Consider the following 15,336-nt stretch of genomic DNA (forward strand, 5'->3'; position numbering starts at 1 on the left):
TCTTCCCCTTCCTTCGCTCCCTCTTTCCTTCCTTCTTTCCCTTTTTTCTTTCCTTCTCTCCTTCCTTCTCTAACTTTCTTTCCTTCCCCCTTTTTCTTTCTCTTCTGCTGTCTCTCTTTTCTTTCTCCTCTACCTCTTTCCTTCCTTCCTTCTCCTTTCCTTCTTTCTTTCCCTCCTTCTTTTCTTTTCTTTCCCTCTTTCTTTCCTTTCCTTTCCTTCCTTCCCTCTTTTTTCCCTTTTTTCTGTATTGTCGTTTAGCTTTTCGTCATTTAGCTTTTTGGGGCTTTTTAAATTCCCTTCTGCTGTGTTTTTCAGTGTTTTTTTTTTGAGTGAAGGACATACATTGGCCTGAGAGGTGTCTGGTGTCCAAATTTGGAGTCAATTCCCCCCGTGGTTTTGGAGTTATGTTCATCCCAAAAATAAACATGACATTTTTATTTATATTGTACATTGTAATTGTGTCTTTGGTGGCATTGAATCCTTGCCTTGTAAACCGCCTCAAGTCACCGGAAGGCTGAGAGAGAGGGGAGGTCTAGAAATGTACTAAATAATCATAAAATAAATAAATTCATCACCCAGACCCCAAACTGGTTCCGGGGTTTCCCATGGAATCACCCTCGCAGCAAAAGCAGTTCCTTCAGTACTGGTTTGAAACCGGCTTAAGTGGTCAGTGCAGAGGTGCCCAACGTAGGTGGCCACAACCACAATGCATGTGGAGGGGAGTTCCGATGACGCAGGCAGGGCTTGAGTGTGATTGTGATAACCATCTGCCTGCCATGTCCCTCGTTCCCAGCTATGACATCGGCTCCATCAACGCCTCGGCCGAGGGCGTCCACATCCACACGGCGCTGGAGCTCTCCAAGGACAGCAGCGGGCGCCTCAAGATCTCCAACAGCAGCTGCAGCGCCTCCATCGCACGCATGAACGCCGGCTTCTCCGGGACCCTCAGGTGGGACTCCCTGGAACCACCCTAGGCTTGGAAGGGGCCCTCTGAAGGGCATCTAGCCCAACCCCCTGTGTTCTGCCAGGCAGGAAAGACACTATCAAACCCCCACCCCACCCCCACAAACAGATGGCCATCCCTCTGCATAATAATAATAATAATAATAATAATAATAATAATAATAATAATAGAATCCTGGAGTTGGAAGAGACCTCTAAAGGCCATCGAGTCCATCCCACTTTATTCCACAGAAAAGGCACAATCAAAACACTCCTGGCAGATGTTCATCCAGCCTATCATAGAATCCTAGAGTTGGAGGAGACTCTCAAAAACCACCCACTCCAACCCTTTTCTGCCAAAAAGAGCACCATGCGACCCTTCCCGACAGATGGCCATCCAGCCCTTGTTCTAGAATCATAGTTGGAAGAGAACTCCAAAGGACATCCAGTCCAACCCTGTTTATTCTGCTGTGCAGGAAAAGCATAAAGCTTCCCTGGCAGGTGGCCATCCAGCCTCTGCTTAAAAGCCACCAACCCTCCCTTCCTCAAAGGATTCCTCAGGTGGAAGGGGTCCCCAAGGGCCATCTGGTCCACCCCATTCAGCCACAGGGAGGGACACACAACCTGAGCTCTCCCGACAGGTGGCCATCCAGCCTTGGAAAGCCCTCCAGCAGAGGAGAGTCTTTCCTACCTGGAGGCAGGAGATTCCACCATCAAGCAGCTCTTGCTTTCAGCTTGCGATCCACTCAGCTTCCCAGATGATGACCCAGCGGCTTGCAAGGGGAGGCTGTCCTTGCATTGTGTGTGTGTGTGTGTGTGTGTGTGTTCGTGGGGGAGGATCCTTGCCTTTCCCCATTGGGAACGGATGGATGGCCTCTTGTGTTCCCCCCTCACTCGGTCTCTCTGTCGTTCTCTCTCTAGGAAAGTGTACCAGTTCCTGTCGGCCTTCATCACCACAGGGATGCGCTTCCTCCTCAACCAGCAGGTGAGGGCCAGGCTGCTCCGGGGAAGCCTAGAGGTGGAAGGGACCCCCCAAGGCCATCTAGTCCACCCCCTTCAGCCTGGCAGGAAGGCACAATCTGAGACCTCTCAAAAGATGGGCATCCACCCTCTGCTTAAAAGCCTCCAAGGAATAAGTTCTTTGCAGACGCCCAGAGTAGTTTCCAGGATCAAGAAAAGGGCAATCGACGGGGCATTACATCGGTCAGCTTGAGACTCTGCAGCAGGCATGGGCCAACTTTGGCCCTCCCTCCTGATGTTTTGGATTCCAACTCACAGAATTCCTAACAGCCTCAGATCCCTTCGCTTAAGCGACTGAGAGGGAAAAGGAAAGTTGAAGTCCAAAACATCTGGAGGAAGGGCCAACGTTGGCTCATGTCTGACAATCTACCCCCCCCCCTCCCTTTATTCTGTCATGCAGGAAAGGCACAATCAAAACACCCCTGGCAGATGTTCATCTAGCCTATCATAGAATCCTAGACAGACAGACAGACAGAAAAATAGAGATAGGTAGATAAAGATACACACACACACAAGCTTTGGATGGCATAGGGAAGGACTGGCACTCGTTTGGTGTTTGCTTTCCTGTCTGTGCCTCCGATCAGAAGGTTTCACCATATTTTCTGTGCCTTGAAAACTGGATTTTGGAAAAGTTGGCTTCTGGTTTGGATTGGAGAGAAAGCTCAAGCGGAGCCCCCATTTCCCCCCACCCCAGATAATGATGCGCTCTTCCAGAGTGCCTTTCTCTTCCTTCCGAGGAGAAGATCTCTTTCCCTCTGGTCCTGGGGTCTCTCCCCATTCTTAGCTAGGAGTTGCTTGCCAGTTGGGTGTCTGTAACTGGGGGTCTGCTTGGAATGGGTTGTGATGTGAGGGTGATGATGGAGTGGGGGGAGAGGGGTGTGCCTGCCCCCCCTCCCCTCCTCTGATGCTCTCCCTCCTCTGCCTCCAGATCTGCCCGGTCCTGAACCATGCCGGCCTGGTCCTGCTCAACTCCGTCCTGGACACAGTGCCCGGTACGCTCGTTCGCTTGCTTGGGGGTCGAGGGGGTCTCCATTTGGGGAGGGGGAGATGCATGTGTGCATGGGGGAAAGGTTAACAGGGGGCAAGAGTGACCGGGAGCAGGGCATTGGTCACTCTTCCCCCCATTGATCTCACTGGCTTCCTCCTTGCAGTGCGGAACCCCGTGGACGACCACATTGGGATCGACTACTCCCTGCTGCATGACCCTGCGGTCACGGCAAGCACCATGGACCTGGCCTTTAAGGTTAATATGGGGACATGGGCGGGGGGGGGGCATGAAAGAGGAGGGGGGGCTGGGTGGGAAGCAGGGACACGCTCGATGGCCAGAGCCCTGCTGGTGCCCCTTGCCTGTCCAGTGGGGCAGTGTTCTCTGGGGCCAAAGGTTCTGAGATGTGTTTGTGTGTGCAGCACCAATGGATGTGCCATGGCCATGTGTCGGACACATAGAATCATAGAAGAGTTGAGAGGGGCCTCTCAAGGTCATCCAGTCCAGCCTCCTCCTGCCTTCATGCAGGAAAAGCACAATTAAATCCCTCCCAACAGATGCCTCTCCAGCATTCTTCTTGTTGTTGTTGTTGTTACTTCTGCTACTACTACTATTCAATCATACAATCCTAGATTTGAAGGAGACCCCCAGGGCCATGCAGTCCAGCTCCATTCTGCCATGCAGGAAAAGCACCATCAGAGCACTCCTGACAGATGGCCATCCAGCCTCTGTTTAGCAGCTTCCAAAAAGGGAGCTTCCTCCACACTCTGCGGCAGAGAGTTCCACTGCTGAACAGCTCTCCTTACAACCAGAGAGTTCTTGCTAATGCTCCATGGAATCTCCTTTCCTGCCATTGAAGCCCATGACGTCCTAGGCTCCAGGGCAGCAGAGATCAAGGCCTGCTCCCTCTTCTTTGGGGCACCCCTTCAGATCTTTACCCTCGGCTCCCACATCCCTCCGAACCTCCTCTTCTCCAAGCTGGGCATCTCCGGCTCCATCAGCGCAGGACTCCACACCCAGGGCCTGCCATGCCCCCACTTTCTGCATGGCCTGGGGCACATAGTGTCAGTGACATCGGCAGCACAGCAAGGCAGGAACAGATCAACCACAGCCACCTAGGCTATAAACTACTTTATTTTACAGCTATATACATTAGGATCTACTTAACACTCAGCACATCGTACACTTGCTTCTTTACCGTCTGATCATAACATCGTGAACACTTCAACTGTTATCAGCACTAGTCCACAACTCCTGCATTCCAGAGTGACGTATGACGTAGGACGCTGCGTCCATTATTTCCAATTTTACATTTGGCCTTCCCATTGTTTTTAATTGTGTGTTGTCTTATTGATAATGTTGTATATTTTATTGTCTTTTTTTTTTGTTTTTTATTTTAATTGTTTGTATTGTTGTATTGTGTGTTCGGCCTCATGTAAGCCGCACCGAGTCCCTTGGGGAGATGGTAGCGGGGTACAAATAAAGTGTTGTTGTTATTATTATTATTATTATTATTATTATTATTATTTGTTCTACACACTTGATTTATGACCTCTCTAGGAATGCCGTTCCCTCCATGGTCCAGTTAACTCTTCCCACACAGAACTACATTACACTCGGCAGATATCTACTGCATTTGAAACATACATGCATACTTTGAAATCTACATTATAAATTGCAAGCAGCTTCAACACATAGCACTGCCAATGGAGTGGGGTGGGGCGGGGGGCTTTTCCGGCTGCCCCTAACTCTGCCCTTTCCTCTCCCCCCCCCCAATAACCCCCTTCCTCAGGGCATGTTCTTCCCCCTGCGGAGTGAGAACGCCTCGCTGCCCAACGCGGCGCCGGAGCCTGTGCTCAAGGAGACGGAGCGCATGGTGTACCTGGCCGTCTCCGAGTACTTCTTCGACTCGGCCCTCTTCGCCTACTTCCAGGCCGGGGTCCTCAACATGGAGATTACGGAGGTGAGCCTCGCCAGGGGGGGGGGGGGGGGGGTCAGAGGCAGGAAAAGAAAGGAGCGAAGATGGTAAAGGTGTGCATTTTGTAAGAAGAGAGTTTGGAAATGGGTTATTTATTTATTTATCATGTCAGAAGTGAACCAAATAGTTGTATTATATTTAAAACAAAACAAAAAAAAACACAAGGTTTGCAAGCTTGGTACTCTATTAAATGTCCTTTGGCCAGTATCTGACCCCTTGGAGTGCCTCTGGTGTTGCTGTAAGAAGGTCCTCCATCGTGCATGATGTGGCCCAGCTCAGGGTGCATTGCAGCAGGTGGTCAGTGGTTTGCTCTTCTTTGCACTCGCATGTCGTGGACTCCACTTTGTGGCCCCATTTCTTAAGGTTGGCTCTGCATCTCGTGGTGCCCGAGCGCAGTCTGTTCAGCGCCTTCCAAGTCACCCCGACTTCTGTGTGCCCAGAGGGGGAGTCTCTCATTTGGTATCAGCCACTGATTGCGGTTCTGGGTTTCAGCCTGCCACTTTTGGACTCTTGCTTGCTGAGGTGTTCCAGCGAGTGTCTCTGTAGATCTAAGAAAACTATGTCTTGATTTAAGTCATTGACGTGCTGGCTAATACCCAAACAGGGGATGAGCTGGAGATGTCTCTGCCTTGGTCCTTTTACTATTGGCTGCTACTTCCCGGCAGATGTCAGGTGGTGCAATACCGGCTAAGCAGTGTAATTTCTCCATCGATGTGGGGCGCAGACACCCTGTGATAATGCGGCATGTCTCATTAAGAGCCACATCCACTGTTTTAGCGTGGTGAGATGTGTTCCACACTGGGCATGCATCCTCAGCAGCAGAGTAGCATAGCGCAAGGGCAGATGTCTTCACTGTGTCTGGTTGTGATCCCCAGGTTGTGCCAGTCAGCTTTTGTATGATATTGTTTCTCGCACCCACTTTTTGCTTGATGTTCAGGCAGTGCTTCTTGTAAGTTAGAGCACGGTCCAGAGTGACTCATCCCAGGTACTTGGGTGTGCTGCAAGGCTCCCGTGGGATTCCTTCCCAGGTGATCTTCAGAGCTCAGGATGCTTCTCTGTTCTTGAGATGAAAGGCACATGTCTGTGTTTTAGATGGGTTGGGGATCAGCTGGTTTTCCCTGTAATAGGCAGTAAGAGCACCTAGATCTTCGGAGAGCTTCTGTTCAACCATCTCAAAGCTCCCTGCTTGAGCGGTGATGGCACGATCATCAGCATAGATGAAGCTCTCTGTCCCTTCTGGCCGTGGCTGGTCATGTGTGTAGATGTTGAACATGGATGGAGCAAGCACGCTCCCCTGAGGCAGGCCGTTCTTCTGTTTCCGCCCTCTGCTTCTCTGGCCCTGGAACTCAACAAAAAAGCTCCTGTTTTGTAGCAGGTTTCCTACGAGGCGGGTGAGGTGGTCGTCCTTTGTGATCTTATACATTGCTTTGGAAGGCAGCAGATCACAGGAGCACGGTCCAGGGTATGGGAATGGGTTAAAGAGAGGGGAAAAGGAAATGCAGAGGGAAGGAAGTGGAAAGAGAGGGTGTTGCTGGTGCGCCAGCGAAGGATGTGTCTAAGCGGGGAAGGAAGAGGTCCGGAAGAGATGCGAGGGGGGAAATGGCGCAGGAGAATTGTTTTGGAAGAAACAGGAGAAATGGAAGGGCTGAGGTGGGAGGGAGGGGCGCAGGCAGGATTACCTTTACCTGACTCTGGTCCACTACAAAACCCATCATGCAGGTGGCACTCTGCTCTTTCTGGCACTCACCCCTTCGGGTATTCTGCAGATTAAACTATTGTATTTTAACTGTCCTCATTTCTAGTGCCTGATTGCAAACAGATACTAGAGATTCTTGTGGGTTTTTTCGGGCAATATGGCCATGTTCTAGAGGCATTTCTCCTGACGTTTCGCCTGCATCTATGGCAAGCATCCTCAGAGGTCGTGAGGTCTGTTGGAATTAGGACAATGGGATTATATATCTGTGGAATGGCTGGGGTGGGGCAAGGGACTCTTCTCTACTGGAGCTAGGTGTGAATGTTTCAACTGACCACCTTCATTAGCATTTGAAGGCCTGCATTTGAAAGCATTTGAAGATACTAGAGACCTTTGAGCCTGAAGAGAAGACCGCTCTGTGTGCTCTCGTTGCAGGTGCCCAAAGACCTGGAAGTCCTGCTGAGAGCCTCGTTCTTTGGGAGCATCGTCATGATGGTAAGGCAAGGAGAGCACGGCCTCGGCTGAGCTTACAAGGGAAGGAAGCCCCCACTGCTCAGGCCCATTGACCGATTGACCCACTGGCCCTGACCCCCATGGGCCTGGCCTTGGTCTGGGAGGCAGGGGAAACCCTTCTCTGAGGCCACTTTTGGGGTCAAGAGAAGGCTCTTGTATTCCGACTGGAGGTTTGGGAGGAAAGAAAGGGCGCTTGAGAGCCTGCTGCACCGGTTTAATTGCACTCTGCTTTAATTGCTTCCCATGATTTCCGTTGTCTGCTTCACAGTGTGCTTATTTTAATGTCAGTTCAAAGCTACATAGGACTGTTGTAGGTTTTTCAGGCTGCATGGCCATGTTCTAGAGGACTTCGCCTTCTTTCCCCTGACCCTTCTCGACCAGAGTCTGTAGTCACCGTATTGTCCAAAGCGTCTCCATTTTGCACCCCATCCTCACTGACGTCCAAGTCAGGCTCAGAAACATTAGGAGGAGGAAAACACTATCACAGATTCAGGGTCAAACACAGGCTGAGTCTCAACACAAACAAAATCAAACAATGCAACAAACTTGCATAGTCCTTGTAAGCAGGCCTGTAGCGAGAGGGGGGGGGGGGTTAGGGGTTCACCCCCCCCCCCAAATGTTTCAGATTTTTTAAAAACCTGGTTTACTCAAGAATTTTAACTGGTTAACCCAATCCCCATGCTGCTAAGTCTATGAGATGCAAAAAATCAAGATTCCCTCCAGAACTGCAAGCACTATCTCAAGCAAATATTGGCAATTTATTCACACTGTTTGGGATCTGCCTACCTGTGTGACCGCATCTCTGTGTACGAACTCTCTTCGTTCATCTGGAGAGGCCCTACTCACGATCCCACCTGCATTGCAAGTGCAATTGGCAGGGATGAGGGATAGGGCTTTCTCGGTGGTGGCCCCTCAACTCTGGAACTCTCTCCCTAAGGACATCAGGCAAGTCCCAGCCAGGATAACTGCATGCCCATCCCCCTCCAAACACCTACCCTTTTCACCTGGTCATGCCCAGCACTTTTTAATTTTAATTATTACATTTGGCCCTGCCACAGATTCTAATTGCATCATGGTGTGTTGTTAATGTTATTGCCTTGTTTTTGAGTTATTTTGCTGTATTGTTGTTGTTTTTACTGTTGTATTTGGGCTCGGCCTCTTGTAAGCCACACCGACTCCTCCGGGAGATGGTAGCAGGGAACAAATAAAGGTTGTTTATTATTATTATTATTATTATTATTATTATTATTATTATTATTACTGTCATTGTGGGATGTGTGTGTTGAATGCTCTCCTTAAGGAGGCCAGACTTGGTGGAGGTGGTTGACAGGGGCGGAGCTGCAGGCTATTCAAGGCTGCTCTGTCCCCTGCTCTGCTCTTTGCTTCAGCGTGAGATAGGAGGCAGGTTTCAACCCCCCTCCCCCAAATTTCAACCCCTCCCAAAAAAAATTTCTGGCTACGGCCCTGTTTGTAAGTAACACAGAATGAGGCTTCCTCATCCTCATTCAAATGAGGGAGCAAAACATAAACTTTGAGTAAATAGCTATTCCACCATACCAAAGAGCATCGCTGTTAGAGCGTGGCTAATTCAGCATCTCCTTCAGAGCAGCATATTGCTTCTCCAAACGGCTCCAAACTGTATTCTAAAATCCATACAGTTACACCCCATCACGTGTGGCCCAAACATGCTGGCTGACCTACATTACCAGCTGCACATAATAATTAACATCATTATTTATTTATTTATTTATTTATTGAAACGTTTTGTATGCCGACCTTCTCACCTTTCTTGAGGGACTCAGACTGGTTTCCAACCATAATATACATACAGTCAATAAAAACATCATACTTCATATTGCAATAAAATATTAAAACAGCAAAACAGCAATAAATACAGTGGTCAGTCGTCACACTAAAATCGTTGTTCATCATCCTCCATCCATATCTCCGGGTGTTGGCTCACTCATTGAATGCCTGCCTCCATAACCACATCTTCACCTGTTTCCTGAATGTCAGGATAGAAAGGGTGGTTCTGGCCTCCAGAGGGAGAGAGTTCCAGAGTCGAGGGGCCACCACCGAGAAGGCCCTGTCCCTCGTTCCCACCAGGCGCGCTTGCGAGGCCGGTGGGACCGAGAGCAGGGCCTCTCCAGACGAGCTGATGAACCATCAAGATGGTTTACCTCTCCGAACGTATTCTCCCCTATGAACCATCAAGATGATGGTTCATAGGGGAGAATACATTCGGAGAGGTAAACAGGGCCGGAGTCATTTATTTATTTATTTCACAGTTTTGTATACCGAGCTTCTCAACCTCATTGAGGGACTCAGCCCGGTTTCCAGCCATAAAAAACATATACACTCATTAAAATATCATATATCACAATTACAAAAACCACTTTAAAATAACAATATAAAACTGCTGTGGTCAGTCGTCCTATTAAGATGGATCTACATCAACTTCCATCCAGAGTCCTATGGTGTTGTCTCATTCCTCGAAGGCCTGACTCCACAGCCACGTCTTCACCTGTTTCCTAAATGTTAGGATGGATGGGGCGGTTCTGGCCTCCAGAGGGAGAGAGTTCCAGAGTCGTGGGGCCACCACCGAGAAGGTCCTGTCCCTCGTCCCCACCAGCCGCGCTTGCGAGGCTGGTGGGACCGAGAGCAGGGCCTCTCCAGACGATCTTAATAATCTTGACGGTTCGTAGGGGAGAATACGTTCAGAGAGGTAAACAGGGCCGGAGTCATTTAGGGCTTTATAGGTCAACACCAGCACTTTGAATTGTGCTCGGAAGCTAATTGGCAGCCAGTGGAGCTGGCATAACAGCGGAGTGGTGTGCTCCCTGCACCCAGCCCCCGTTAGTAATCTGGCTGCCGCGCGTTGGACTAATTGAAGCTTCTGGGCAGTCTTCAGAGGCAACCCCATGTAGAGAGCGTTGCAGTAGTCTAAACGGGATGTAACCAAAGTGTGGACCACTGTGACCAAGTCAGACTTCCCAAGGTACGGGCGCAGCTGGCGCACAAGTTTTAATTTTAATAATAATAATTATTATGGTTCTGATCTCTAATGGCAGGGAGTTCCAAAGTCAAGGGGCCACCATCGAGAAGGCCCTGTCCCTCGTCCCCACCAGATGCGCTTGTGAGGCTGATGGGACCGAGAGCAGGGCCTCCAGACGATCTTAATAACCTTGATGGTTCGTAGGGGAGAATACGTTCGGAGAGGTAAACCGGGCCTGAGTCGTTTAGGGCTTTAGAGGTTAACACCAGCACTTTGAATTGTGCTCGGAAGCTAATTGGCAGCCAGTGGAGCTGGTGTAACAGGGGAGTGGTGTGCTCCCTGGACCCAGCCCCCGTTAGTAATCTGGCTGCCGCGCGTTGGACTTGCTGCAGCTTCCGGGCAGTCTTCAGAGGCAACCCCACGTAGAGAGCGTTGCAGTAGTCTATGCGGAATGTAACCAAAGCGTGGACTACCGTGGCCAAGTCAGCCCTCCCAAGGTACGGACGCAGCTGGCGCACAAGTTTTAATTGTGCGAATGCTCCCCTGGTCACCGCTGAAACCTGGGGTTCCAGGCTCAGCGATGAATCTAGGAGAACTCCCAGACTGCGGCTTTTTTTTTTAGGGCTTTTCTTTAACACACACACACACTTGATCCTGCTACGACTTACTGTAACACCTCTCTCCTTCCTCCTCCTCCTCCTCCTCGTGCGAGGGCTAACGGGGACTCTTCCCGCCTTTGTCGCAGAACCCGGACGTGATGGACGCCCCGCTGCTGCTGCGTCTGCAGGCCTCCTCGGCCCCTCGGTGCAGCATCCAGGTCTCCGGGATGTCCGTCTCCGTCACGGCCCTCTTCGACATCTTCCTGGCCCCGCCGGGACAGCCCCTCGTCCAGCTCTCCAGCATGACCATGGTGAGGCGGGGGTCCGGACCCAAGCGCACGCCACAACGGGGTGCTTCCGCCTGCAGGTCGATGTGCAAAGGGCGAGGGGCCACCTGCTGCCTCGTTCAGTGGCATCGCCAAGGAGGGTTGCAGTGGGGATGGGGCAGAAAGTGGGTTCCACTGCAGCTGTGGATGACTGATCCTGCATAATGAATCCACCTGGACTTTCATTTAAACTTGACCTATCTATTTAGTCCAGTGGTTCTCAACCTGGGGGTCGGGACCCCTGGAGGGGTCGCGAGGGGATGTCAGAGGGGTCACCAAAGACCATCACAGACAGTATTTTCTGTTGATCTGTGTGGGAAGTTTGGCCTAATTCTATCATTGGTGGGCTTCTGAATGCTCTTTGGTTGTACGTGAACTATAAATCCCAGCAACTACAACTCCCAAATGTCAAGGTCTATTTTCCTCGGACTTCACCAGTGTTCACATTTGGGCATATTGAATATTCATGCCAAGTTGGATCCAGATCCATCATTGTTTGAATCCACAGTGCTCTCTGGGTGTAGGCAAACTACAACTCCCAAGTGCAAGGTCAATGCCCACCAAACCCTTCCAGTATTTTCCGTTGGTCATGGGAGTTCTGTGTGCCAAGTTTGCTCCAATTCCAACGTTGGTAGAGTTCAGCATGCTCTTTGAATGTAGGTGAACTATAAATCCCAGCAACTACAACTCCCAAATGACAAAATCAATCCTCCCATAACACTCCAATAAGAATACATCCTGCATACCAGATATTTACATAACGATTCATAACAGTAGCAAAATTACAATTATGAAGTAGCAATGAAAATAATTTAATGGCTGGGGGTCACCACATCTATTAAGGGGTCGCGACATTAGGAACGTTGAGAACCACTGGTTTAGTCACTAGGGTTCAGTGCTTCTGGGCAGCGTCTCCCAAATCCCTCCTAACCTTAGGCTTGCATGTGTTTGGCCCTTCTCTCCCGGCAGGAAGCCCGGATGAGTGCCAAGGTGGCCTTGCGCCAGAAGTCCCTCCAAGTCCAGCTGGACCTCAGAAGGTATGCGCGGCTTTGATCCACCTACGTGTGATGTCTGGAAACAGGGTGGAGAAGGGTTCTCGGCTGCAACCCCTCCACTTGCCACACTCAGTTCCTGCTCTCTTTGCCTTGCGCAGGTTCCGGATCTACTCCAACCAATCGGCCCTCGAATCCTTGGCGGTAAGTGGCAGGTGGTGAAGGGAAGGCCAGAGATGGGGGGTCCTCTTCCAAGGGGCTTGGAGGGCAGAGCCAGTGTATCTGTCTGAACATATCTCCCGCTACGTCCCACCTCGGAGTTGGAGATCATCTGGGAGGGCCCTGCTCTCGACCCCACCACTCTCACAAGTGAGGCTGGTGGGGACGAGGAGCAGGGCTTTCTCGGTGGTGGCTCCTCACCTGTGGGACTCAGAGCATCATCATCCCTCCTCTCCTTCAGGAGGAGGGGGAAGACATGGTTATGGGACCAGGCCTTTGGGCAACCAGGCAATTAAATAAGACAATCAGGCGAGTAAGACCAGCAGGATTGACAAAGTGGAATCAAAAAACAGATCTTTGAGATAGTGAACACTGACAGTATAGGAGGAGTTGGGTTTGTATTGGTTTTATTGATTTTATTGGGATAATGCATGAATTGTTGGTAATGGTGAATTTGTTGTAGTTTTGTGATGACTGTATTGTCGAAGGCTTTCATGGCTGGAATCACTAGGTTCTTGTGGGGTTTTTCGGGCTATATGGCCATGTTCTAGAGGCATTCTCTCCTGACCTTTCCCCTGCATCTATGGCAAGCATCCTCAGAGGGAGTGAGGTCTGTTGGAATTAGGAAAATGGGTTTATATCTCTGGGGAAAGACCAAGGTGGGACAAAGGACTCTTGTCTGCTGGAGCTACGTGGGAATCTCTGGGTTGTTGTAGGTTTTTTTGGGCTATATGGCCATGTTCTAAAGGCATTCTCTCCTGACCTTTCGCCTGCATCTATGGCAAGCATCCTCAGAGGGAGTGAGGTCTGTTGGAATTAGGAAAATGGGTTTATATCTCAGGGTGGGACAAAGGACTCTTGTCTGCTGGAGCTAGGTGTGAATCTCTGGGTTGTTGTAGGTTTTTTTGGGCTATATGGCCATGTTCTAAAGGCATTCTCTCCTGACCTTTCGCCTGCATCTATGGCAAGCATCCTCAGAGGGAGTGAGGTCTGTTGGAATTAGGAAAATGGGTTTATATCTCAGGGTGGGACAAAGGACTCTTGTCTGCTGGAGCTAGGTGTGAATCTCTGGGTTGTTGTAGGTTTTTTTGGGCTATATGGCCATGTTCTAGAGGCATTCTCTCCTGACCTTTCACCTGCATCTATGGCAAGCATCCTCAGAGGGAGTGAGGTCTCTTGGAACTAGGAAAATGGGTTTATATATCTGTGGAATGACCAGGGTGGGACAAAGGACTCTTGTCTGCTGGAGCTAGGTGTGAATCTCTGGGTTGTTGTAGGTTTTTTTGGGCTATATGGCCATGTTCTAGAGGCATTCTCTCCTGACCTTTCGCCTGCATCTATGGCAAGCATCCTCAGAGGGAGTGAGGTCTGTTGGAATTAGGAAAATGGGTTTATATCTCTGTGGAAAGACCAGGGTGGGACAAAGGACTCTTGTCTGCTGGAGCTAGGTGGGAATCTCTGGGTTGTTGTAGGTTTTTTTGGGCTATATGGCCATGTTCTAGAGGCATTCTCTCCTGACCTTTCGCCTGCATCTATGGCAAGCATCCTCAGAGGGAGTGAGGTCTGTTGGAACTAGGAAAAATGGGTTTATATATCTGTGGAATGACCAGGGTGGGATAAAGGACTCTTGTCTGCTGGAGCTACGTGGGAATCTCTGGGTTGTTGTAGGTTTTTTTGGGCTATATGGCCATGTTCTAAAGGCATTCTCTCCTGACGTTTCGCCTGCATCTATGGCAAGCATCCTCAGAGGGAGTGAGGTCTGTTGGAATTGGGAAAATGGGTTTATATCTCTGTGGAATGGCTGGGGTGGGGCAAAGAGCTCTTCTCTGCTGGAGCTAGGTGTGAATGTTTCAACTGACCACCTTCATTAGCATTTGAAGGCCTGGCTGGTTCCTCAGGTGCTCTGCACAAGCATGTGGACAACAAAAGAAATCCACAATAAGCAGGTGGACAATTTCAACAGAAAGGAGAAAGCCATGAAAATGAACAAAATCTGGCTGCCAGTATTAAAAAAACTCAAAAATCACAACAGCAAAACAACAGAGAGGAAACAACCAGGCACAGTATATTATTGGAGAACACAGAAATGCTGGACCACTCCAACAACCACCATGTCAGGCTACACAGAGAAGCCATTGAAATCCACAAGAAGCATGTGGACAATTTCAACAGAGAGGAAACAAGCAGGCACATCTTAACACCTCTCAACAAAAGATTTTCCCAGGCTCAGCCAGACCTTCAAATGCTAATGAAGGTGGTCAGCTGAAACATTCCCACCTAGCTCCAGCAGACAAGAGTCCTTTGTCCCACCCTGGTCATTATTCCACAGATATATAAACCCATTTTCCTATTTCCAACAGACCTCACTACCTCTGAGGATGCTTGCCATAGATGCAGGCGAAACGTCAGGAGAGAATGCCTCTAGAACATGGCCATAGAGCCCGAAAAAACCCACAAGAACCTTTGTGATGATTGTTTGTGATGCAGGCATCTAATCGTGCCTTTGCTGTTGTAAGCCACCCTGGGTCCCCTTCGGGGTGAGAAGGGCGGGGTAAAAGAACCCCAAATAAATAATTGGTTAGCAAATCTCCTTCTATTTGAGTTGGGGGCTGCTTCGTGCTCTCAACTGACCCCTTTTCCTCCTTCTGCCTCCAGCTCATCCCGCTGCAGGGACCCCTGAAGACGCTGCTGCAGTTGGCCATCATGCCCCTCATCAATGGTAGGCATCGGGGGGCCGGGAAAGACCCCTCCGTTCACCCCTTAAGAGGTTCTAGATCAGGTTCTAGAGGTTGCCCCTTAAGAGGTTCTAGATCAGGCATGGGCCAACTCTGGCCCTCCAGGTGTTTTGGACTCCAGTTCACACCATTCCCAACAGCTGGACACGTTCACATGTGTTTTGGATGTCAACTCCCACAACTCCCAAGGTCCAATGGACTGCTAGGGCTTTCCAAACCAGGTACCACCTGCAGCCCTCCAGGTGTTTTAGACTCCAACTCCCACCATTCCTAACAGCCTCAGGCCCTTTCCTTTTGCCCCTCAGCCGCTTAAGCGGCTGAGGGGCAAAAGGAAGGGGC

At 50.1% G+C, this 15,336-nt stretch overlaps 1 protein-coding gene across 3 annotated transcripts in view; it reads left to right on the forward strand.

The window, feature by feature from the left end:
- Nucleotides 1-15,336, forward strand: part of PLTP (phospholipid transfer protein) — a 35,171-nt gene that overhangs the window by 17,370 nt on the left and 2,465 nt on the right. For all 3 annotated transcript variants that reach the window (XM_067468339.1, XM_067468340.1, XM_067468338.1), the window contains exons 5-14: nucleotides 794-949; nucleotides 1,864-1,927; nucleotides 2,891-2,954; nucleotides 3,114-3,205; nucleotides 4,740-4,910; nucleotides 7,054-7,113; nucleotides 10,872-11,036; nucleotides 12,021-12,088; nucleotides 12,205-12,247; nucleotides 14,918-14,981. In XM_067468339.1, coding sequence (XP_067324440.1) covers nucleotides 794-949; nucleotides 1,864-1,927; nucleotides 2,891-2,954; nucleotides 3,114-3,205; nucleotides 4,740-4,910; nucleotides 7,054-7,113; nucleotides 10,872-11,036; nucleotides 12,021-12,088; nucleotides 12,205-12,247; nucleotides 14,918-14,981 — 947 coding nt within the window. The remainder of the gene's footprint in view (nucleotides 1-793; nucleotides 950-1,863; nucleotides 1,928-2,890; nucleotides 2,955-3,113; nucleotides 3,206-4,739; nucleotides 4,911-7,053; nucleotides 7,114-10,871; nucleotides 11,037-12,020; nucleotides 12,089-12,204; nucleotides 12,248-14,917; nucleotides 14,982-15,336) is intronic.

This window comes from Anolis sagrei, chromosome 4, assembly GCF_037176765.1.
Source record: "Anolis sagrei isolate rAnoSag1 chromosome 4, rAnoSag1.mat, whole genome shotgun sequence".
NCBI classification, from domain to species: Eukaryota; Metazoa; Chordata; class Lepidosauria; order Squamata; family Dactyloidae; genus Anolis; species Anolis sagrei.